The 23,390-nt window shown below is 38.6% G+C and overlaps 1 protein-coding gene across 5 annotated transcripts in view; it reads left to right on the top strand.

Annotated features, from left to right (window-relative positions):
• ARID1B (AT-rich interaction domain 1B) overlaps positions 1-23,390 on the top strand; it is a 324,700-nt gene that overhangs the window by 61,929 nt on the left and 239,381 nt on the right. For all 5 annotated transcript variants that reach the window (XM_066179044.1, XM_066179043.1, XM_066179042.1 and 2 more), the window contains exon 3: positions 18,527-18,673. In XM_066179044.1, the coding sequence (XP_066035141.1) occupies positions 18,527-18,673 (147 nt within the window). The remainder of the gene's footprint in view (positions 1-18,526; positions 18,674-23,390) is intronic.

Here is a 23,390-nt window from a genome sequence, read left to right as displayed (position 1 = left end):
TGATTACAAGACTACTACATTTTGGCTAACAAATGCAATAAATGTGATGAAAATCCCCCTGTGTTTTACATTTCACTGCATAACATGTTTATGTAACATGTTAAACACTTCTGTCTGAAGAACAGCTTTCCACAAAGGTAAAATGTATTTTCCATGGCACTTTTTTAGAAATACTGTGGGAAAGAATAATTCCTGCTCCCTTCTCACTCCCCACATGTCTTAAGTCTGCATTTCCCAGTGTTTTTAAGAACACGCATTTTCTTTTTTTCCCGCCACACTTTGAAATATGATTTTTCAGCGTGTCTTTGAGTTTTATGAGGTGAGAGACTGTTACCTGGAGGACACGGTTTTCCTGATGCTGGGGACCTGGCAGAGGTGCTGGGTTGGAGCAGGCAGGTCCCTGCCTGAACGTGCTGTTCCGCGAGCACTAATTTGGCTTTTTGTATTCTTGTCCTGTCTGTTTGTGGTGTTTAATGCTCTAACATCTCTCTGGTTGGGTGAGCCCATATGTCATTCAAATGGGAACCTGTGCCTTGCCATTGGCCTGACAGCCGCTCAGCCGTGGAGCACAATGATAAAATTATGAAAACTGTGTCTCTGCTCATTGGACCAGTGGAATTTACAAGCATTTCTCTTCTATGTGCCTAAATGCCATGTTGCCGTGCCTTGGCTCACACGGCAGATTTTTCTGGATTATAAGCCTTGTCAATAGTGTGAAACCTCACTTGTGTCTTTTTCTCCTCTACCATGTTGTTTTTTTTTTTTCTCTGTTCCTTTATTTGTAGACATGTGCTCCTCACAGACAAAATCAAAAGTCAGCCGCTTGCTTTGATGGATACAAAAATAAATACTTTGTTTATATCTTTAAAATAAAAGCAGAGCTTTTTACCACAAGCAACATTTTGCTGCTGTTTGGTTCTGTTAATGTATTTAACAGTCAATATAAGAAATGTTATTTATATGCAGATTTTGTTTACTTCAGCATTATTTATAAAGCAATACTGTGTGATGGTAGTCATGTCTGTAAAGTCATGTTTTTCTTCATGTCTCCCTTTTTATGGTATGGTGCACATTACAGATACATAAATGTTATTTGACATGAGGGAATAAAACTATTTTCAGCTCATGAAATAACCCTGTTAGTATAAACTTGAAAAGCTCTTTCTGTAAATCACTGCTGCTGAACTGATAGCACATTTCTGCTGTAGTGTCACCTTTCTCTTTTGTGTGTGTTTGAAATGTCATGGTAATAATCAATTCATCTTACAAAAGTCAGTGAAATACACTTGCTCATACTTGGTCACGAAACCAAACCCTGCAATTCTAATATATTAGAAAGATATAATTTTGCTAAAACAGCCTTGGCTTCCATTTCTCTGTGTCTTACTTGCTTTGTGTACCTTGCAACCAATGGCGTTTAGAAACCCAAGACAAATTTCCCAGTAATTAAAATTAGCAAGGTTGTCCTGCACTCTTTTAATTATGAGAGAATTTACTGCACTTTGTGCACATGAAGGATGAATTTGCTATTCAAGAAAGAGTGTTGAATATCGAATGCAGTGTAAATATACAGAAATATCAGAGAAAGAGTCATTGCTAGGCTAATGATTGCTTGTTTCTCTGACAGTGAATTTGATAGTGCGTCTATGTGTGATTTTTTTTTCCTTTTTTAACTTACCGAATAAGCTTAACAGCAGGAAAAATATAAGCAAGGTAGAGTTAGTGTAGTTGAAACTGGTTTTGTGTTTGGTTTTTTTTTTTTTTAATAGAAGCAGTATCGTCTTTTGCTTTAGACAGAAGTAGAGAAAGATAACTAAGAATGGCAGCAGAAAAAGATGTTTCCTGATTAGTTTTCCAGTTAATCACAACTTTCTTTTATCATATTTTGTATGGAACCATCATAAAATGAAAGATTGTGGACATCCTTTTAATCTGACATATTGCAGAGCTTTTTCTGGGCTGTCTGCTCTCCTCTTTGGGGTTGCTGGTACTAGAAAAAATTTAAAACTGAAATCTTTATTTCCTGTTTTCCAGCAAAATTATCTGCTGCTTTGTGAAATGTAGAAAAAGCCATATGCCTTGCCCCAAGGATATTGCAGTGTAAGTCCCTCAGCTCAGTAGGTTGCTGTGTGCATCACTGGTTACGTTAGTGGCATTGGCCCTATTAAGCTCAGGGGCACTACTCTTACTCAAATTTTAAATTGCGTAGCAGTTTGTAGAGTTGGAACCTGAATCACACATAATGGAAATAAATAGGATGTGGTTAGGAAAGATGTATAGAAAAGGCTCAAGATTTTGCTGAGTTTGTAGGGTTTCTTTGGAAATGTAAGCATTTCAACTGGGACTGACTTCATGGTTTTATCTATGATATCAGATTTAATAAATTATAAAAACCATAGAGCAAGTACTTTGAATTCGAGTACTCCATGAATTGAGCCATAATGTGCTTTGTAGGGCTGTGCAAAGCACTACACTACATTGTGTGTCTGCCCTGTTCATGTGCTGAGTTTCTTTCCTACTCCTTTTACATTACTGCACTTGAGAGAATTTTCACTTGCTAGTTGGAACAGAAGCTAAAAGGGATCTTTAGGAAAGCACAGTTGGGCAGACATAATAAATTTTGAAAGGCATAAAAACCTACCTCCCAATTGAGGGAGGTAAAGATTTACAATACATCATGGAAATACTTTTTTTCTGAGAGAGCAAAAATCTTCCGACTTGACAAAGCTTTTCTTGCTGAAAGGCAATGGAAAAGCCACTAACAGTGTAACAAGTTGTTTTCTTTTTGACTTGAAGATGAAATAATATTCTTTTCAGATCAGTTAGAGGCAACAAAGGAGGCAATGCTTTTAAAGAGAGGAGCTTGTCTATCTAGGTTTTTGTTTCTGATGCACAGAATGGTTACGCTAGTTGCTAATTATTTGATTATATGCCTTTTCTTCTGCAGAGATGTTGAGATACACTGCACTGAAGCAGCTTATGTTTTCTCAAGGGAGCAGATCCTCAATGAAGTGCTGCCCAGAAAGAGGAACAAACATGATTGAAACAAACTAACATTTAGTTAAAGATAGCGTGTATTAGTGTATGCCTTATGGTATAAGGTTGTAGCTGTTTTTTTAAGGGTTGTCAGTTGACAGTTTTCCCTTGAAACAAAAGACTGTAACACTCCCCAAACCCCATCACTAACCCAAAATATGAAAAAAAAAAAATTTCTAAACTCCCAAATATTAGGCTAAACGGGATATATATCTTCAAGTTTGAAGACAGATTTTTCTCTTAGATTGATAATTTAATGACATTCACCACATACTGAAGCTGTTAAGAGAATTGGATTATAAAGATTTGTAGATAGTTTTTAACAACATAGGCTATTAATTTATTTTACCTTTCTTACATTCCTGTTACTTTGAAATGTTTCTTTTTAAAGAGCTGTTATATTTTATCGTAAAGCATTCCTGCTTTCACTGCAAAAGGGTATTTATTACTGCTTCTCTTCTAGGTGAAATGTGATGACATCATCTTTTCTCATCTATTTTAAATGTAGTAAAAGGGATGGTTCTGCAAGCACACTGCTATATGTGAGGAGCAGAAGAAAACAGGTGGACATCAGAAGTGTTTTGTCATGGGATCTTAGCCATAAGAGACCTCCCTTTCTGCAATTTAGTGTAGAAATATACTTGTCTGAGTGCAAATCACTAATTTCACCTTTTTAATCCCCAAATAAGACTTCATAATAGATTTTTAAACACATTTGAGGGTATTTGTGGCTACTATATTTGTGGGGGTTTTTTGGCTGTCCGTACTGTTTTGAATGTTGATCTTAGTTTAGAATCACAAATGTTTTACAGCTTCTTTAGCATACTAAATATCTTCAAACATTCTGATCTTGGTGACTAAACAGCAGTACATGCCATAGTTCTTTATCTATTTCCCGTAAAATAAATTTTTAAAAATTTTGATAATTTAAACTAAGGGGATTTAGTTTCATTTTGTCTCAGCATGCAAGAAAAGCTGAGTAGAAGCTGAAGGACTAGATTTAAAAAGCACCAATTATTTAATGTTTTATTTATTTATTTATTTCTGGTTTTCTTTTAATTGGCAGTGCTCCTATTCTTCTCCTGCTCCTCTTCCCTGCTCAACCCCTACCCTGCAATTTCTGTGCTGAACATTTAAACCAGAGGTCAGTTTGGGTCTGTGTGTTGTTTAAAATATGCTGCAAGGGACCTGCTAAATGGAACAACAGCATCAGCAGAAAATGCAGAGACCATATTAGGGCTGGGAGAAGGGAAGTGCGCAGAGGTTATCAATAAATACTCAAATCAAAGTGAGCTTGCTCTATAGATGTATTTTTTCACAGTGAACTAACAGTGTTTTTTAGCTCCAGTCCTCTTCTCATCACAGAGTAATAATCCCAGTTTGTGCTGTTTCTGTTTTCTCCTTTTCTTTCTTCTAACTCCCATAGCACAGCTTTTTCAATCCAGCATTCACTGCACATGTTCCAGTCATGAGGTTACAAAGCTGACATTGCAGTCTCAGCAGAGGTTATCTCTTTAAAATTCCCTAAAATTCCCCTTTGGCACATCCAGTTTGGCAGCTGGGTTTCTGTAGGAAACTGATGGAGCCACCCCCTCCCCTTATGTCCTTTACAAAAATAGAAATCTATTAAACCTCTGGCCAGAAGGGCAGATGGGTAAGTACTCCCTCCAAAGCAGACAGTGCTGCTTCCTAAGCTTTTCTCCCTAGTTTTATACTCTCTAAAAAAATTTATGTACCTCAGAGCCAATTAAGTAATGAAAATACCTGGTTTTAAAATTAAAAAAAGGTATTCTTCAGGACATGTGAACTCTGTGCTCTGGAAGGTACATACAGCTTCAGAGAAATATTGACCTATTGTTTGAAATATTTTAAATAGTTACGCAACTGCAAAATCAGAAGCTTAGTTTAATCGTAGAAGCTCAAGCCTGAACAACCCTGTAGCCGCTGAAGTAAAACTGGTACTCAGAGGAAGATTTGCCAAACCAGGCAGGAGGTTGAAATACCTAACTACCAACATAGATAAGTGATCATCACCCTAATAATATTCAAGAACTAGTCTAAATGAGCATTACCCATTTGCACTTTACTTTCCTGCTAAGAATGTCCCTAAAATGGACATTAAATGAAATATTTAGTTTTGCTTCCTGCAAGGAAGGGAGAGAGAATTGTGTGTATGTCCCCCTCCCTGTATCACTACTTTCCCTTGGATGTCACTCTAGGTGAGAGCGGCAATGAATTATTTTCTGCTTAAAGTGGATTAAATTTTATGGCAGAATTTGAGTGTCTTGAGTTTGAGGAGATCTGAAAAGCCAGTGTCCTCCCTGAAAGTCAAGGAGAGGCTTCTTTTGTAGCTTCACTTGGTAGTGCAGCAGCTTTCTCGTGGCACCTCTCCCTCAAGGAGGGCTCTGCATGGAGAGCTGGAAGTTGGTACTTTGCACATTGGGTGCTTTTTTGGAATGTGAGAATTGCGGATTTGGATTCACAAGATGAGGAGAGCCACAGAAACCCAAAACCAAAGAATCTGCAGTTCAACAGCAGCCAAAGCCAACCCAGCTGGTACCTGCAGTGCCACTTCCCTGTTGTCAGTGTTGGGTTCATCTGACCATGCTGAATTGTTTTGGTGTGTTAAGCCAGCAGGAGGCTGCCCATTATCTTTCTGCTATTTGAGTGTGGCAGAGCCCTTGGTAGAGAGTCAGGGAGAACTGATGGGTTGGGTGAAGCAGAGTCAGCCTGAAGCCCTTTCCTTAGTTATGTTTTTAATGTAACAAATTGTCTACCTTCTTCTTAGGCTATTTTTCCCACTCCTGATTTCCTTACCTATTTTTTATTAAGAACTTAGTATGTGTTTGTCATGTGAAATAAGTTTGTCTCCTTATCTTCTCTTGTGTTTGCTGGGACATCCCCCCATTTCCCCCCTGCCACGAACAGCACCCCTGGTTCTAATAAATTATAACATGAAGGATATGGCAAGTTTATCACCAGTCTGTGTGAAAGTGTGTAATGCATTGTGTGAGCACCTGTAACCCATTTCAGTGCAAAGTCAGATGGGCTAACATAGATTTCCTTTCTCCACCACACGTGCAGAGAAATTTATTTATGTAACAAAAAACTGTTGACAGTCACCTCCTGCACTCCCTTTTTGAACAAACTGCTTCTTAAAATTATTTTGTAAGGAGAAGTGAGAAGGCAGAGAATGAACGTTCACCAAGCATGTGTGGGGAGTTGCAGTTGACTTGGGGTTGAAGTGAGGAAGGTGTAGGGTCCTCACTTGTCTGTTGCAAACATTCTTAGTCACCTTTCCAAACCATCTGGAGGCTGGGCTTCTTGTACTTACCTGGCACATATTACACAAAAGCGCAACAAACTGTTCAGTTTCCTGCTTGTGTCTTACTTGTGGCAAAATGCACTGCACCAGATACGTCCCACCATTCTTTACAGCCTGAGTATCCTGGAGGAAGAAAGCCCCAAAGCTGATTGCTTTCTTTGTTTTTAGCTGAAAGATTTCTCCATTATGCAGCTGTCCTGTCAAAAGACACTCCTCAAGACTTTACAGTTTGGAGGTACTGAATGTTCCTGATGGGTCCTTTAAAGTGTTTCAAAGTGCATAATTGGGGCACTTGAGCATAAAACTACAATTATACACTTGTGTGTTAATTTCGTGTACAGATAGATATTACTTCAGTCTGGACATAAATTAGAAGGAAGCATCTTCTTGTGAATGTAAGAATTTGTTTTGTGAATGTTTAAACAAAATAGGTGTTCAGATAATAGCCCAAAACAACCAGACTTGGGGGAAGGGGGGCTTGAGCTTTCTAGAAAGGAAGGAGCATGCATGGATATATTGGAGATGCCTGGATGCTTTGGAAGAGTAGTAGGTATTATGAACATTAACAGATGGGGCACAGTATTTGAGTTAAATTTAGTTGCAATATTAATTTAAAAAATTCTAGTAGTTTGGTAGAATGAATGTATTAATTTGGTGGTTGATTCTTCATAGGTTTTTAAGGGGGCCATTTTCAATTAAGCAAAACAGGTAATTTTTGATAAGTGATGTTAGGACTTTAAAGGTTCTCATTTGTTTTCTGTTCCATTTTGGGTATAATGTTACATGAATTGGATTAACTGTATCCAGATACATTTAGCAGATGTTTCTAAAACTTGCTTATGGTAACTGATATGAGGAATAATTTACAATAATCATCTTATTTTGAGTATAATAAAACTGTAATTATTTAAAAAATTACGATGTGCTATATGGTTTCAGCTATGAATTTATAAGATAGATGTCTTTGATGTTTCTGTCAGGGTTCTTTTGATGTTTCCCAGTGCCAAGTAATAGGTCAAATTAAATAATAGAAATGGAATAAATCAAATATCTGAACTCTGTGACTACAAGGAATGATTTGAAAGTTTTCTTTTAAAAATACTTGCAGGAATATTTGAAATGACAGCTGTTATGTAAGTACTCCTATTTAAGAGGCTGACTTGGTTTTTATCTGTTCCCAGTAGGGAAAGGGAAAGAAGAACCATCACAGAGAAGACTTACATCTTCTCTTTTTTTAAAAATTGTTTTGGTTGGTTGGTTTTGGTTTTATTGGTGATGCACTTTGGTTAAATTCATCTAAAGAAGAAGGGTTTCTGATAGGAGGGGTTTCTGATAGGAACTCTGTATTTCTTGTTTTTCTAAGTCAGCATAAGTACCCCAAAAAGAATATTGAGAAACTGCCACAGGAATGGGATCCTGATCTTCAGCAGTTAATGCTATGCTGCAGTGTAATAAATTATCCTGGATGGATAGAGATGTAATCAAATTTTCTTACGGTTTGTTCAGCCAGTTCATTCTCTTTGCCTTAGAATTCCTTGCTGTGGGGAATTTTTAGTGTCCAGATGAAAAGTATGATTTTGATCCTGCTATAATAGAAGAAACTAGAAGAATTTGGACTGTACAAATGTCTAGATTTATCACAGATGTTGCTGAACCTAAATGATAGGTATGGGAGGTCACCCATTTTTCTTTTTGTCTTGAAAAACCTCCTGTGCTGTGGACACTACTTGGGGATTCAAATCCATAATGGGAACAGAAAGAGCTCTAAATCTGTTCTGTCACTCCATGTTCATTGCAAGTTTTTCTTGATTAAAAGTGGGATATCCCTTATCACAGTGAAGGACCAGAACAGAAGATGACTTGCTGGTCTCCTGTTTGTGAGGGTTAACTCAAAAGTGGTGACCTTGTCAAAGGTGTCTGGGCCAAAACCAGAGGGGTTCTCTGTTAAAGACCAATGGCAGATAACTTTGTACTAAGACACGACTAAGCTGAAGTATAGAATCATACAATGGTCTGGGTCAGAAGGGACCTTAAAGGTCATCAAATTCCAGCCATCCTGCCGTGGGCAGGGACACCTTCCACTAGACCAGGTTCCTCAAAGCCCCATCCAGCATGGTCTTGAGCACTTCCAGGGATAGACCATCCACATCTTCTCTGGGCAACCTGTTCCAGTGCCTCAGCATCTTCACAGTAAAGAATTCCTTCCTAATACCTAATCTAAACCTGCCTTCTTTCAGTTTGAAGCCATGCCCTGTTGTCCTGTCACTACATGCCGTTGTACAAAAGCCCTCTGCAGCTCTCCTTTACGTACTGGCAGGCTGCTCTTCGGTCTCCCTGGAGCCCTCTCCTCTCCAAGCTGAATGGTCCCAGCTCTCCTACCCTTTCCTTATAGGACAGATGCATGAGTCCCTTAGTCATCTTTGTGGTCCTCTCCGCAATATGTCCATGTCTCCCTTGTACTGGGGAGCCCAGAACTGGACACAGTCCTCCAGAGTAGAGAGGTAGCACCTCCCTTGACTAGCTGTCAGCACGTTGTCTAATGCAGCCCAGGATACCATTCTAATATCTAATGATACCCAGGATACCAGGGTACCATATCTCTTTTTGGGAATGGCACATGGCTGGCTCATGTTCAACTCGGTGTCCACCAGGACCTCCAGGTCCTTCTCTGCCAGGGTGTTTTCCGGCTAGGTGGCCTCCACCATGTATTGGTGCCTGGGCTTGTTCCTCCACAGGTGCAGGATAGCAATAAAGGAAGAAAAGCAGCTGTCAGGGAAAGAGGGTGTGCACTGTAAGGGTCTGTGAAGCCCTGTGGTGGAACTGGACAAGTTTAGGTGGGGAGAAAGGCTTAGCTTGCTTCAGAGTGTGTGGCGTTACTCCCTGTGGAAGATCTTTTATATTCTTCTCCTGCTGTTTTGAGAGGTACAGTGAAGGGCTCTAAATGATCTCAAATGATTTAGTTCTGAAAGCCATTGAGTTTGGGAATGGTAAAGACAGTATTCATCAAGACTGATATCTTTGGAGGAGAACATGAATTAATTAAAAAGCACCCTTTTCTCTCAAAAGACTGGAAGAAAGAAAGAAAACTCAAGGGTGTGCAAGATGCCAGGGAAGCAATGATAAACAGGGTGTATGCACATTCTGCCTTTTCCCACTACTGAGATTAAAGAGGGTTTGCAATTTTTCCTCCTATCAAGACTATGTGCCTGAGAAAATGTAGAGTGAAAGCTATTTTACTGAAGGATTTTTCAGTCTCCAGTAGTGAAGCGTTAGGTGTCTCTCTGTGTATAAAGGCATAAAACTGGAGGATTACTTATGCAGCTGGATTACCTGCTATCCAAACTCAATCCATGCCTCTCATTTGTGTTCCCTGCTTTAGAAGGTTTGAATGGCATTGCAGAATTTTTCTGAAGAAATATGTTTCTTTGTATTTTTTTAACCGTATTTTATTTTAATCATCATTTGAGAAATGGTGGTCAAAATTGTTACAAATTTTCTGGAAAATAAATGGCAACTAGAGGATTTGGGGATCAAAGATTGCTGTTTATTCCTTTCATGGATGTTTCAGACGCTCCCTGTAATAATTTATTTAGTACATGATTAAAAATCAGTTAAATATAGGCTTTTGCATTTTTCTGTAATGCTTGGCATTTCATAGGTGAATTTCATGCTACTCATGCAGCAAGAAGTGAGGTTTCCTGCAAGTTTTTTGCTGAAGCCCCAATCATTAGAATCACCACAGAGATCAGGTGGTGATAGTTCTGATGTGCTTTCCCTTATGTTGTGTTGAAAGTGGAAATGTATTACTTACGCAGATTACTTGAGCCCTTTTGATTCTTTTGATCACTTAAAAAAAAAAAAGGCAGAGTATAAGGATAGATATCTTACCTGACTCATCACTTGAGAGAGAGAGAGAGTGTGTGTGTGTGTGTGTGTGTGTGTGTGTGTGTGTGTGTGTGTGTAGGCACCATGATTTCTCTCTATTTGTAATGCAATATATTGAAATAACTCTTCTAAAAACAATTCTGTTGCAAATTTTTAGTCTTCTCTGTAGTGTCGGTCTGAGAGCATAGGTACAGCAATGTGGAAATCTCTTACTGGAGATTATCCTATTTTCACGCCTTAACTTGCAGAATGGACCAAATGTTGCATTAGTTCAAGCTGTAATGCACTGTGCGAATCAACAGTATTGTAGGAAAATTTCTTCCTTTTGTTTCTAGACTCAGCTGTTTACCCGTCCCTTGAAACTAATTCTAGCTCATCTGAAACATGCAAATTTTTTATTTTTGTTTGTTTGTTGTTTTTAGGGGAAGGTGGGAGTGGGAGGTAGTTGTAATATTGGCACAGATTTAGCATTTACAGCAGAGGTAGTTTTCATCAATTTTTGACAGGGGAATCAAAGTGTTCTTTTTTGGAAGGAGAGATATTGCTTTTCCATATAAATGATTGACTATTTTGTGGTAGTAGTCTTTATTTATTTGGCTCTCATCATGAAGAATGGCAAACTTATTCAAAATCTCAGTACATCAAAAATATGTCAATACATAAAACATAAGTACTATTCCTTACTACAGTCTATGCAAAAAACTATGTTAATAAGATGTGAAGGTTGCACTGCTAAGAAGTCAGAAAACGTAAATGATAAGATTCTAGCAGCCACATTAACTAAGCCACATTTCACATCCTCTGTATTTTATGAAATGCCTTTGACAACATAAATCAGAAAGAGAAGGTGCTATATATGTGTAACATGGCTCTGTTAATGTTGCTTTTGGAACTTTAACATCTGTATTTTCTGACTGGAGAGTTCCTTAATCATGTCATCTTAGGAGATTTTTTTACACTTTTTATTTTTTTTGTAGGTTGGTTTGGGGCTTTTTTAGGAGAGGAAAATTGCCTGTATTAATAATTGTTTAGCTTGTGTTGCTTTGATTTAAGCTACAGTAACAGGCAGTCTATGGAGAGCACCTTATGACAGATTCATATGTGATGTTATGTACATTGCACTGACAAGTGGTGTAATTGTGCTGCCGTGTACTTCTTGGGGAAAAGGGGATTACAGACACGTGTGTAAGTCCTGTCCTTTCTGTAGTACTGGGTATGACTGCATTGCAGACTGCAGTGTCTTGTGAAGATGGTTGAGCTACCTTTTTAAATGAACTGGCTCGTGTACAAGAAGCAGTCTGGCTACAAGAGTGTGGATCTCCCTTTGACCTAATTCACCCTTCTGTGGAGCGCAGCAAATTAGCTGAGCACAGGTTTTGGTGTAGGCTCCTGCCAGTATCTGAGCTAGTTTGCAGATCTCTGTGCTGCACTGCAGTCTTCAACATAGGCATGCATTTAATGACTCTGCAAAATCCACTACCTTGCAAGTTCTGGAATGGGGATTATTATTCCGTGACACAGAAACATTCTTCTTATGCTTTTGCTTCCTTGCTCTGGGTCACAGGGTGGACCAGTATCAAGCCCAGCGTTAATATTTTAAAGGCTCTTAATAAGATTTTAAAGTTCATACTTCAGTGTAAAGGCAAGCAGTGTAGGAAAGACAGTAACACAGGTGAACATTGTGACCAATGTATTGTCAAAAGGTCAAAGCTAAGTGATAAGAAGTAATAGAATTTATAGAATGTATGAATAAAATGCCATAGCATCAGGATTTCAGATTTACCTCTGATTAATAGCCTTGATATTAACACCCAGCTTTCTACTTGGTTTCCTTTGAGATTTTTTCTTTTTTGTCATTCAGTGAGAAGGATTTTTCGCTTTCATTAAGACTGTGTGCACAAGCATGCTGGGGTTGAACATGTTGATTTGAGACAGGAGACCATGCTGTCCTAACTGTGACAGAAAATTCCACTGAATGTATGCCAGAGGATTTCTTTATGCTGTATAAGCATGTTATATTTTTCTTTTTTTTTTTTATAATTCAGTGAAACATACAGATGAAGACCTGGGCTTATGTGAATTTGAAATTTTAGATATGAACCAGATCTTTTTGTTAAATGTGTGAAAGTCAGGGAGTTAGTTTTCCATTACAGCTTTCTATTGGAAAATATGGAGAAATGCATGGTTTGAATGTTTGCGGGAAAATACTTGGGGTTTGGCAGAGGTCTGACTTTGGAAATCTAAAACTAAAGCAGAAGTTGTTTCAGAAATCACAAGTGTTTTATTTGAAGGTTTGATAGGAAGTGAGTGGCATCTTTCTTTATAGTTGTAACTGAATTGACCACTGCAAAATTAAAATAATTAAAATTAAATATTGTAATTTTTTTTAACTGAAGGAACATGTTTTTTTACTCCTACTATAAAGTACCAGGTGGTAGGGTTTTGTTTTTCTGAGAATGCCCCTCACTTTACATTTTTAAATTCTAATTTCTATATAATTACAGTGTTACAGGTGCTAAGAAAGTGGAATGTTACTGATGATTATATTACTCAGGATGGTACTTGTTTCACAATATTCTGTCTCACTGTTCCTGGCCACTGAACCAGGTAGTGCCACCCTTTCTTCTGAGTGGCACCCCTGCCCCTGAAGTTCAGGTTTTCTTCTCTCTCTAAGCTGGGCTTAATGCCTAACAGGCCAGGCAGACCTGGGTTTTGCCCCAGATTTTTAGATGATGATACTGTAGTCCACAGCTTCCGGATTGTGTAGTTGCCTTCTACCAGTATCATCCAGGGTAATGGAAATCCAGTATCATGCCTCACTTTTTGGGCACCCAGTAGGTTTCAGGAAGAAGCAAGGATGTAGCCAGGACTCTTCCCCTGTGGTGAGCATGTCATGGTATCTGATGTGTTCAGGTGGATCCCAGAGCAACTTCACAGAGCTTTTTGTGGTAAGGGGGTATGCAAAGCTTCTTCCATTATTGACTGGATTTAGCCATCAGGATGGTGTAAAAGGGCAGTAGCTCCATATTGCTCGTATTATTAGTGTACCTGTGCTAACACACTAATTCTGTTTCATTTTAATTTTAAAAATTATCACAATGACTCTAATGCTGTTTAATGATCCTTCTTCTTTGATATCAATCATGGATCGCACATGCAAAAATTGCTTAAAACTTCCATTTATATCAAGGTATTACCTGGAAAAAGAATGCCTGCCACCAGATCCCTTATTCAAACAAGAATTAAAGATAATGGACTAAGTTATAGGTTTAATTGGATTTGTCCCATCACTTCATTTTGGCTGCCAATTTTGTTCCTTTTATTCCCATCCTTTCATTGCTTGTGTTCAGAGTTGTGCAATCAGTGATGGTCAGTCATCCTTCTCCCAGAATAATGCTATTTATACTGTGCAAGTCAGATAGGAGTCCAAAGTAATTATTACAGTTTCTGTGTTTGCCTTGAAATAGATTCAAACTCAGGTCTGCTCTCTCTTCAGCTGTCCCCAGAATGTCTGCACTACCACAGGCATGATAAAGTTGGCCAAATTCTTGTCTCCTTCATTGTGTGGCCACAAAAAATGTGGGTGTAAGGGAGAAGGGGAGGGAAGGTTTATGGGAAAAGAGGATGCTTGGGTCATTCACTCCAAGCATTGTAAGTAATTGGCTTTATATTTGTTTTGTTCTAGGGAGATTTTAATTAAGCCTTTTTTTTTTTTTTTTTTTTTTTTTTTTTTTGTTTGTATGCTGTTTAATAAACATTTGTCCATAAGCAGTATCTTGTGATCCCCATCAGTAAAGCAGAAGGATTAATTTGCATGTTGTTGTTTGTTATTTATTTAAATGGCCACAGCAATTATATGGAGTGTTCTGCTAAGGCAGTGGTGATGAGTCTCTGCACTAAAGAGAACAGCATCTGAACATACATGTATTATTATGATTATTACTGTATTTTAGGTGCTGTTGCTTGGGGGTTTTTTAAACAGTTTGGATTGGGAGGATATGGAGGAAAATTCTAACATAAGTAACTGATACGTAAGATCAGAAGAAGAGCCTGGTACCTTTCTTAAACCAGTGTCTGAAAGCAGGTTGCTTGGAAAAATATTTAAGAAAATGGACCAGTCTCAGAGCTTTGGCAGTCAGGGTGTTGTTGCCTCTTCAGGTTGCTTATATGTGTTACATAGTATCTTTCAGACCAAAGTTTCATTGTCTTTTGCAAAGAGGTGAGAACGTAGGCATGGCTCTGTCAGGGCAGATCAAGGGTTCATGTAGCCCTGTACATCCTGCCTCCAGTGGAGGCTTTAATTGGATGCCTAGAGGAGAGTCAGAACAAAGCAAGCATGTGGTGCTTCCCCCAGTACTCTTCAAGCCTCCAGCTATTTTCAGTTCAGGGACTTCCTGAGCCAGATGTGGCTCTATAAATTTGGTAACCCTCAGAGGATGTCTCTTGTGAACTTGTCCAGTCTTTGCTTGAGCCCACATAAACTTTCAGCTTTCAAAACATCAATTTGGCAAGGAGTTCTAAACATCTGCTACCTCTGTGACTAGAGAACTTGTTTCTCTCTTGAAGTTTGCTTCTGCTGTTGAATGCATCTTAATTGTTGTTGGACATGATGCTTTTGTAGCTTTCCATCATGTTCCTACTTCCTGGTGTCTTTTCCATCCTCAAAGGGTTATAGATTCTTTTTATGGAAACTGTTCTATACCTATGATGATTCTTGTTGCATTTCCCTGAACCTTTTTGTCTGACCCTTCCTAGTAAGTCCAAGAAGTCAGTAGAGAGGGATTTTCTTTTGCTGTGTTGGTATTTCCTAAATCTCATCTTCATTCTTATCTGTCCTGATTTATCCGGAACAATCATCAGTGTTATGTAGTCTTAAAATACTCAAATCTCTGACTTTTCTTTTTAAGCCATACTGCAATTCTCACCTACCAAGGCAGCTCCAATTTAGAGGCTGTATATGGTCATTAGTAATTCAGCTTTTTGAATTTGATTAGACCTCTGGAGTGATACTTTATGGTCCCAAGCCACTTCTGACTGTTCATTTGTCACTTTATTCCATAAAAAGTCCCATCAGATTCAGAGACATTTATTAAGTCCCTCACAAAGGACTCCAGCATGGGAACACCCCAAGATTTTTCCACAGTGCACACTAGAGCCAAAGATTTTGTTAAGCTTCTCTGTGATGGCATTGTGCTCTCTGTATCTCCCCTTATACCTTCATCATCATTTGTCACTTCAGACTCTGGCAGACCTCCTACTTCTGATGTGTTTGAAGAAATGAATCATTACTCATTTGATTCCCTTTTCTAGCTGTTCCAACAGTTCTTTCTGGCCTGTCTTACTACATTTGAAGTGCCAGAGTTTACAGTCTTTTCTGTTTTCCTCATTTGGACTTGGTGCTGGCTTATTGAAGGGGATGCCCTTACGCCTCTACAAAGCTGCAGTGAGCCTTGCTGGTGTCCTTTTGCTCTTATCAAGTCTTTCTGAATGGGTGGTGAATATTGTTTCAGTGCTTTCCATGTGGTTGTTGTTAAACAGCTTTGATGCTGCCAGTCAGATTTTATTTCTCATAGCTGTCTGTTAGAGATTCCTTTTAACAAGCTTTCTCATTTTTGTGGGGTTACACTTTTTGAAGTTAAGCATGACAGTAGTAGATTCCTTGGGTTTCATTGTTCCTGTAGGGATGCTCAGTTTAGCTCTGTTATGGTCACTGGTGCACAGGGGATCGGCAGCTGGAGGATGCAGTCTTAGATGATTCCTGCTGCTCTGGACTGAGCCAAAGGCAGTGGCTCCTCATGCAGGTTCCCAACCAGCAGTTCCATGGAACAACCTTTGACAGTTATCTGATATTTTGGTCTCAGCTTTGTAGTTTGCTTACTCAGTCAGTCTGGGAGGACTTGAAATCTCCCCCTAATCAATCTTGCGGCATGCCTTTTGCTGATCTTGCTAGTGTGCTGCTGTCAGCGTTGTCTGGCCATGCATGGTGGTTCCAGCACTCAATCTTCTTGATCTGACCAAGCTCCACACCTCTGCTGCTTGGTGAGGTGGAGTTTTATTTTGATTAGTTTTTAAATGCTATGTAGCATGTATTGTTACTTTGTTATTAGCTGTCTTCTCCCTGAATTTGTATCCTAGGATGATGCCTACTAGTGACCCTACGATTTTTTTTCCCTTTCTTTCATATTTCTTACATGACTACTCTTAGTGCTTTTGTTTGCAGTTTGATGTCCCAGTGATCCAGTCCACCCCACATTGTGTAGAAATCCATGTGTTGTTGGAATTTCTTATTGTCACTTCATTTACTCTGCAGTCACTGCATGTCTATTTCTCGGTCTTTGATTCTTCTCAGCATCTTCACTTGATGACCCAGAATCTCCATGTCTTCATTTGACAGCAATACCACAGTTTTTAACCATGTGTTTTTCTAATCCCCTCTTCATTTTAAAATTTCATTTTCTTGCACCCTATGTACCAGTGATCTAGCTCCTATGTTCAGGTGAACTCCAGCTCTCCTGGACAAGTATCTTTATTCTAGAAATATTCTATTTGCTTATGCATCTGATATTTCGCTTTGTTACCATCCTGTCAACTAGGCATTTAAGTTCTCTTCTTTTTTTCCCCTTTTTTTTCCAGCAGCCCAGATTTTGCTGTCTGGATATCTTTCCTTTTCTTCTCAGTGTCAGTGGAACCCAGATGGATCACAATGCAGGTTTCTTCTGAGCATTTACTAGGAACCAGTCCAGGCTCTATGACCTTTGCAGATGATGGGCAAATCACCATGTGGTCTTCTGTCAGATCCCAGACTCCAGCTGTCTGTTTGCCTGATGATATTCCAACACACCCTTTTTAGTTTGCATTATAAAGGCCTCATTTATGCATCATCGGGGAGAGGGTATTTGTCAGAAAGGGTTGCTTTGGTCACAGAAACATTCAACTGCCTGTGAAATAATGATAGGAAAGGATATGGAAGCAAAGGCAAAGAAAGGAAGTGCAGGAGTGGGGTTACAGTGCTGACCTTAGAAGTAACCAAGAGGTAGGACTAACAACTTCTGGCAGAAGTAATAGGAGCAGATCAAGTCATGATAATAAAAACAGCCTAAGCAGGTGTTTAACTTTGTGTTATTATTGTTGTTGTTGTTATCAATGCCTCGGAAATACTGTTGAATGAATGTAGTAAATTAGGTAGAACAGGTATGTCTTTGCTTGTTGAATAAACAGATTTATCCTTCTATCAGAAACTCAGTGGGAACAGTTCAGAGATCAAAGCATTTCAGATGTGCTCAGGTATCTGAGATACTTGCTTAGGGCAGGGATGTGCAGGACCAGTGGGAGGTCCATTCTAGAAGGGAGAAGTCGGGTGCTGCATCTGTTATTTTTCTGGAATGATATAAAATTCCAGAGTTTGGGGAAAAGCATGGGTACCTAAAATCAGGGAAATCTGGGCATGATATCAGGAGTGCGTTGGAAGTGCACTCTTTTAAATACCTCGAGAAAATATCAGTGTCTATTGATACAAGGCTTACAGATTAAATCAATGCAGAAAATTTCTCTGACATTGTGATTGACTTGATTTTGGTTCTAACTTAAATTCTCAGTGTGTGCAGGTTCTCAGTACGTGGTACATGTTCCAACTGGTGTGCAACTTATTATTTTGTTTTGTTGTTAAAAAAAAAAGTCATAGGAGGGGGGAGAATACTAAAGAGAGATTCAATTCAGTTCAAAGTCTTGCCGAACCCCCAAGACTTTGTGTAAGGCTTAAATACAAAGACTAAAAACCTGAGGATTGTGGACAGAACATTAAATAAAAATTAGTAAAATTGCTCAAAAAAAAAAAAAAAGAAAAGACAAAAAGCATTTCTCTTTCAATGTCTATTTAAGAGTTGTGCCTTTTTTCCACAATTCAGCTTTTAGATCAGTGCATCAGAATGATTCCTCTGTTGATCTGTCTCAGTAGTGTGCCCATGGAGAGAAATATTTCAAATAACTGCTTCTGTGTTTTAAGGGTGGGCATTACAGAATTGTGATGTTCAGAAGCGCACCATTTTCCTTAGAAGCTCTTCCTGAAAAGAGTAACTATGCAGAGCACTTGGGCTTACTCCTCCTGCTGAGGCAAGAGGATCTAAGGGCTCCCATTAACTGTTGAGTAAAGGAGTCAGGCCGCGGGGTCAGGTGTGTAGCTGAGGACATCACTCCTGAGGTTGCCATCTGGGTGGGACTCAGCTTGATTTCATGTTCTTCTCTTTCCACTCATGCATTTGCTTTGCTTGGCTCTTCCAACAGATCCCACCTCAGTATGGTCAGCAAGGTGTGAGTGGCTACTGCCAGCAGGGCCAGCAGCCGTACTACAACCAGCAGCCGCAGCCCCAGCACCTGCCGCCCCAGGCACAGTATCTGTCGCAAGCCCAGCAGAGGTACCAGGCTCAGCAGGTAAGCACTGTCCTCCCCTACTGACGGTCACCCCGGGGCTGAAAGTATGAAAAGAATGAACAAAAGCCACCCCTCACCTTATTGAGGGAGCAGTGTCAACTGAATAATAATAATAATAATTAAATAATAGATTGAGCAAAATTAAATAAACATGGAATCAGACGGCATCCTTCTGAACAGTCTTTACAATGTATGCACAAATACATCTGCACACATTTTCAGACTTCGTTTCATACCACTGTTTTAGGGTAAAGCCAGTCTGTATGTCCCAACAACTATTAACTGTGCTTTTAAAAACAGGTAACAATTTCTTGGTGATATGTCAGTGGATGCTGGAACTTTTCCTTGCTTTTGTTTTGTGGTTTCCTCACAAGACCAACATTGTTGAGAATACCTGCATCTGATGTGGTTACTGCTGTTTTGGGGTTTATGCGGAGGAGTTCAAGGCATTTTGGTTGGAGTTGCTTTGTCACGGGATCTTAAAAGATACTTTAAATTGATGTTGCAGCTATTAATTTGAATGTTGTCAGTTTGCACATCCATTTAGTGAAACCACACAATACGTTATCCATTGCTGTATCCATTGCTCTTTATATTAAGCATTAAAATTAATTTCAAGTGATTCTGTTTTTGACCATGATCAGAAGTGATAATGTATGGGTCTGGTTCCCAGAGCTGGGGAAACACTTGGATTTTAGATACTGAACAAAATGGATGTGCATAGCTGATGCAGCTGAACATGTAGGCTCAGTTCTATCTGCAGTCTCAGCTCTGTTAATCATGGAGAGGTGATCTGGAAGTGGAAGGATGAAACTAAAGCATACTCACCATCCTGGGAAATCTAACAAAAGTGAGTTGCTCAAGACTGAATATTAGGGGAAGCATCAGCACTTGCTGCAAGTCACTGGGGAATTCTGTCAGGCATGGTTGATTAACATTTTGGGATTATGCTGTTGCAATGTAGAAATCTTAGCTTGAAATAAAAATAGTGTGTAAAATAAACTAACAAAAGATGCTGTAAGTGGCAATGATACTGGAGACTCCCCTCCTTTGACTTTAAAATAAAGCTATGATAATTTCACTGTGTAATTACATGTTAATTTTTCATCATCTACATTTTAAAATTCCATTGAGAATTAACTTTTTTCATTAAAATGCTGGATGGTTTATGAAATAGAATTCTTAATTGTATCTATGATATTCTTGTAAATGTCACCACATTCCATCTTTTGGATTATATGTAACTGCAACTTTAAAGATTGCAGTTGTGTCTTTAAATTTAATTTTCTTCCTTTTTACTTTGCTGCTAAATGCTTGATTTCTCTATGACTTGAAAATACTGTTCATAAGCATCTTGGTGAAGTCTCAGCAGATAAAGACCTAGTAATACAGCCTTTAAGATAGAAGAAACACAGCTGCTCCAATGTCTACATATCACAGTGTGTGAAATTGAAATGGGTTTCTTGCTGCCTTGGACACCTTGTCATGTTTTAAATATACTGTCAGTTGAACGGATTGAATATTTTGGTTTAAAAATACACAAAACATTCCAACTTTATAGGCCTTAAGTGTAACAAGGTACTGATTTATCTGTTGATAGGTGTTCCAATTACATCATTCGTTATCATAGCTGGGAAAGAGAAGGTTTGTGCAGTGAAGTGAGAGGGATCATAGAAGGATGATGGCAAAATTAGAGTAAAGCCTTCCATATATTTTGAATTTCTGAGAGCTGGGATGAAGAGAGAGGCAGGGGCAGTTTCACAGGTAAAAGATACCAGTCTTGATGTAGCCAAATTCCCTTTTAAAGGATTTGAAGTGACAGTGAAGGACAGTCTAAATTCAGGCTCCAAGGGTGATAGAGGCATCTGAAGGTCTTTTTTTGCTTCAGTCTGCAAGTTGAGATGATGCATTAGGTCCTCACCAGTACAGCCTTGCAGTTGATAGTCCTTTCTCTGAGATTTTTACTTGAATTCTTGATGGTTTGTGAATGACTGTTCTTCAGTAGTGGTCAGCCTCTAAAGTTTTGAAGTCTGATCCCAGGTTTTCAATTCTATGATAATTTCACTGTGTAATTGGAGTATTTGCGTATAGGTGGGACTATTTTGTATTAATAGTAAGCAGTCCTAAAACATCTTCGGGCTTGCTTCTTTCCCGATTTCCAGATTGGTTCCATGGTTGCTCTTTGCCCTTTCTCAAGGAGAATCAGCAGGTGAACACGTCTTCTGTCATGTTTCTCTGTAAAACCTCACCACTGTGCACTTCCCCATTCTTTGAGAACTGCTCATCTAGAAAACTATTTCTAACACAAGAAATGGAAGTCTATATTTCTGACACTTCAGCAAAAGTGTTATTTCTCTGCTGGTAATGCATAGCAGAAACACCGTCAAGTGGTAACCAGTGTGGAATACAAAATTTAATACTAAACAAAACCAAAAAAGTTGGGAGCATATGTCAAATTGTGCTGCTGACGGAAAAAAATTACAAACTGTGCTTACTTAAGCATACATATCTCTGCTTATATGAGACTGATTACCTTTGAAAAAGAAAGAATTATAATTTATTTGATTAAAATTTTAACAAGGGAAATAGGAGCAGGACTTGTTTAGTTTCAGGAGAACTACCAAACTGGGAGGTGTGGGTGAGAACAGAGCTGAACTCATCTCAGGGTCACAGTCGAAGGACAAGAAGCAGTAGGGACACACTAAAAAGAGAGATGTTGTAACTCTGTAAAAGAAAGAAACAAACTCAAAAATTATAAACCCCACAAAATTCCCGAGAGACTGGAATCTCCATCACTGGAGAAATTGAACTAGAGAAAGCCCCCAAGCACCCTGTTCCTGCTAGGCTTGCTTTGAACTGGAGGCTTGACTGTATGACCTCTCTCTGATGGTCTCTTCCAATATATGTGATTGTGTTGCTGTGATTTAAACCTAGCTTTACATATTCTAAATACAATTTTAAAATTAACTACAGAATCATATATTACCTGTTGCACCATTTGGTGTATCTTTCTTATTTCTGCTCCTAAAAATATCAGTACATCCTGTTTATATAATCCTGTCAATTAGAAAGCTGAGGTAGTTTCAGTCATACAATCTGTCATCCTTTCTGTCTGTCATCCTTAGTTTTGCTCTTTCTTTTCAGCTTGCAAATGAATTTCCTTCATGTTTTCCATATTCTTCATTAACTGACTTTTTGTCTTTCTATATTGATTTTGTGATATGAGTGTGATTGAATTGGTTTTACTTCAGGAGGGAGAAGAGAAATGCTAGATTGGGGAAAGAAAGCTTCTCTAATTTGCCTTCTTTTCCTGACTGTATTTTCTTACATTTCTCTTGTAGATTTATGTCAAGCTGCATGTTTTGGAGATTCTAAAGCTGAAAATAGTGTTTATTCTGTCTGGATGATGGACTTTTTCTTGCCACCAGTTTCCTTTTATGTAAAACCCCATAGTGTGATGATCTGGGTATTCTGTTATAGGGACAAAACTGATGTGAAATTTCTTGCAGATGATGTTTTATTTTTGCTCTTTTAGACACATTGTGAGTGAGCGCCTGAGGTCAGGATATCTCTGTGTTGTGCCTTAGAATTGGTGCTCGTCTTCATTTCTCACATATTGTGGAAGTGTGAAGCCATTGCTGGTTTTCCTTGACTCACTTGAATTCAATATGCAATCTTGTCTAATAAAAGTAAACAGATAAAACAATTTCTGGGACTGTTCCAGTGACTTGTGACTTTCATTCTTCTAATAAGCGTAGATGGGAAGGAGGAGAATGGGATTTATTTGAATGTTTGAACTGTTAAGTTGTTTAGATCTTTGTTAAATTGATTGCATGGCAGGCAGAAAGGGAGTTTCATAAGAGGTGATTTGATAGTAATACTGGCACAGTTTACTATAGAACCATATTGTAAGCCAGCATCAGTCATCCCTTCTTCATATCAAGAGCCTGCTGTGTAAAAACCATTAAAGGAAGAGCTTTGTTTTAAGCAAATTTATTGCCGTAGCAGATTCATTGATCATTAGATATTGCCAGTAGATGTAGATACTGCCTTGGGTTTTTTTTGGTTTTTTTTTTCTTCTTCTTCTTTTTTACCTTTACTGCTCTTTAAAAGAAAAAAGAGAAAGAAGGATGTGCTACACTGCTATAGTGTTGCCCTTGGCAGGGTTTTTCATCTTGAAATGGCATATAAATGAATAAATGCTTCACTTGTTTTTGCAGTTTTAAATCTTTTGCCATAAGTAGAAGTGATATTTTGCTCAAGAATGTCATGTAATTGCAAACTTAAACTGTCATCATTAAACATTATTTTGTTAAGATAGTGTGATGTATATTTTTGGTTATTATGCTTTCCAACTGGCTTGTAAACAGCCATGTTTATATATTTCCTTGCTTTATGTAGCATGTGTTCATATGTATCGAAATAGAATCGTGCCTTTAAGCTTTATTGTGTTATTTTATGAATTGGGACCATATCAATTTTTGACAGATGAAATGGATCTGCAGAATAGTTATGGTCTCACTCTTAGTTAAACAAAAATAGTGATTCTATTCTACACCTACTGCTGTTACCCTGAATGAAGTCATCTTTTGTTTTACACCTTCCTGGAAGCTCTCTGCTTGCAAGTTTCCAGAATAGAATGCTGATCCCTTTTCTCATGTACAGGCATAAGATTAAATGGGACAAAAGTGTGGCAGGTCCTCGAGGTGGGGCGTGC

Source organism: Chamaea fasciata, unplaced genomic scaffold, assembly GCF_029207755.1.
Source record: "Chamaea fasciata isolate MVZ Bird 193981 ecotype frontalis unplaced genomic scaffold, bChaFas1.0.hap1 SCAF_3, whole genome shotgun sequence".
In the NCBI taxonomy this organism is placed as follows: domain Eukaryota; kingdom Metazoa; phylum Chordata; class Aves; order Passeriformes; family Sylviidae; genus Chamaea; species Chamaea fasciata.
Note: the sequence above shows the minus strand (reverse complement) of the source record. Positions and strands in the feature narration are given on the sequence as shown.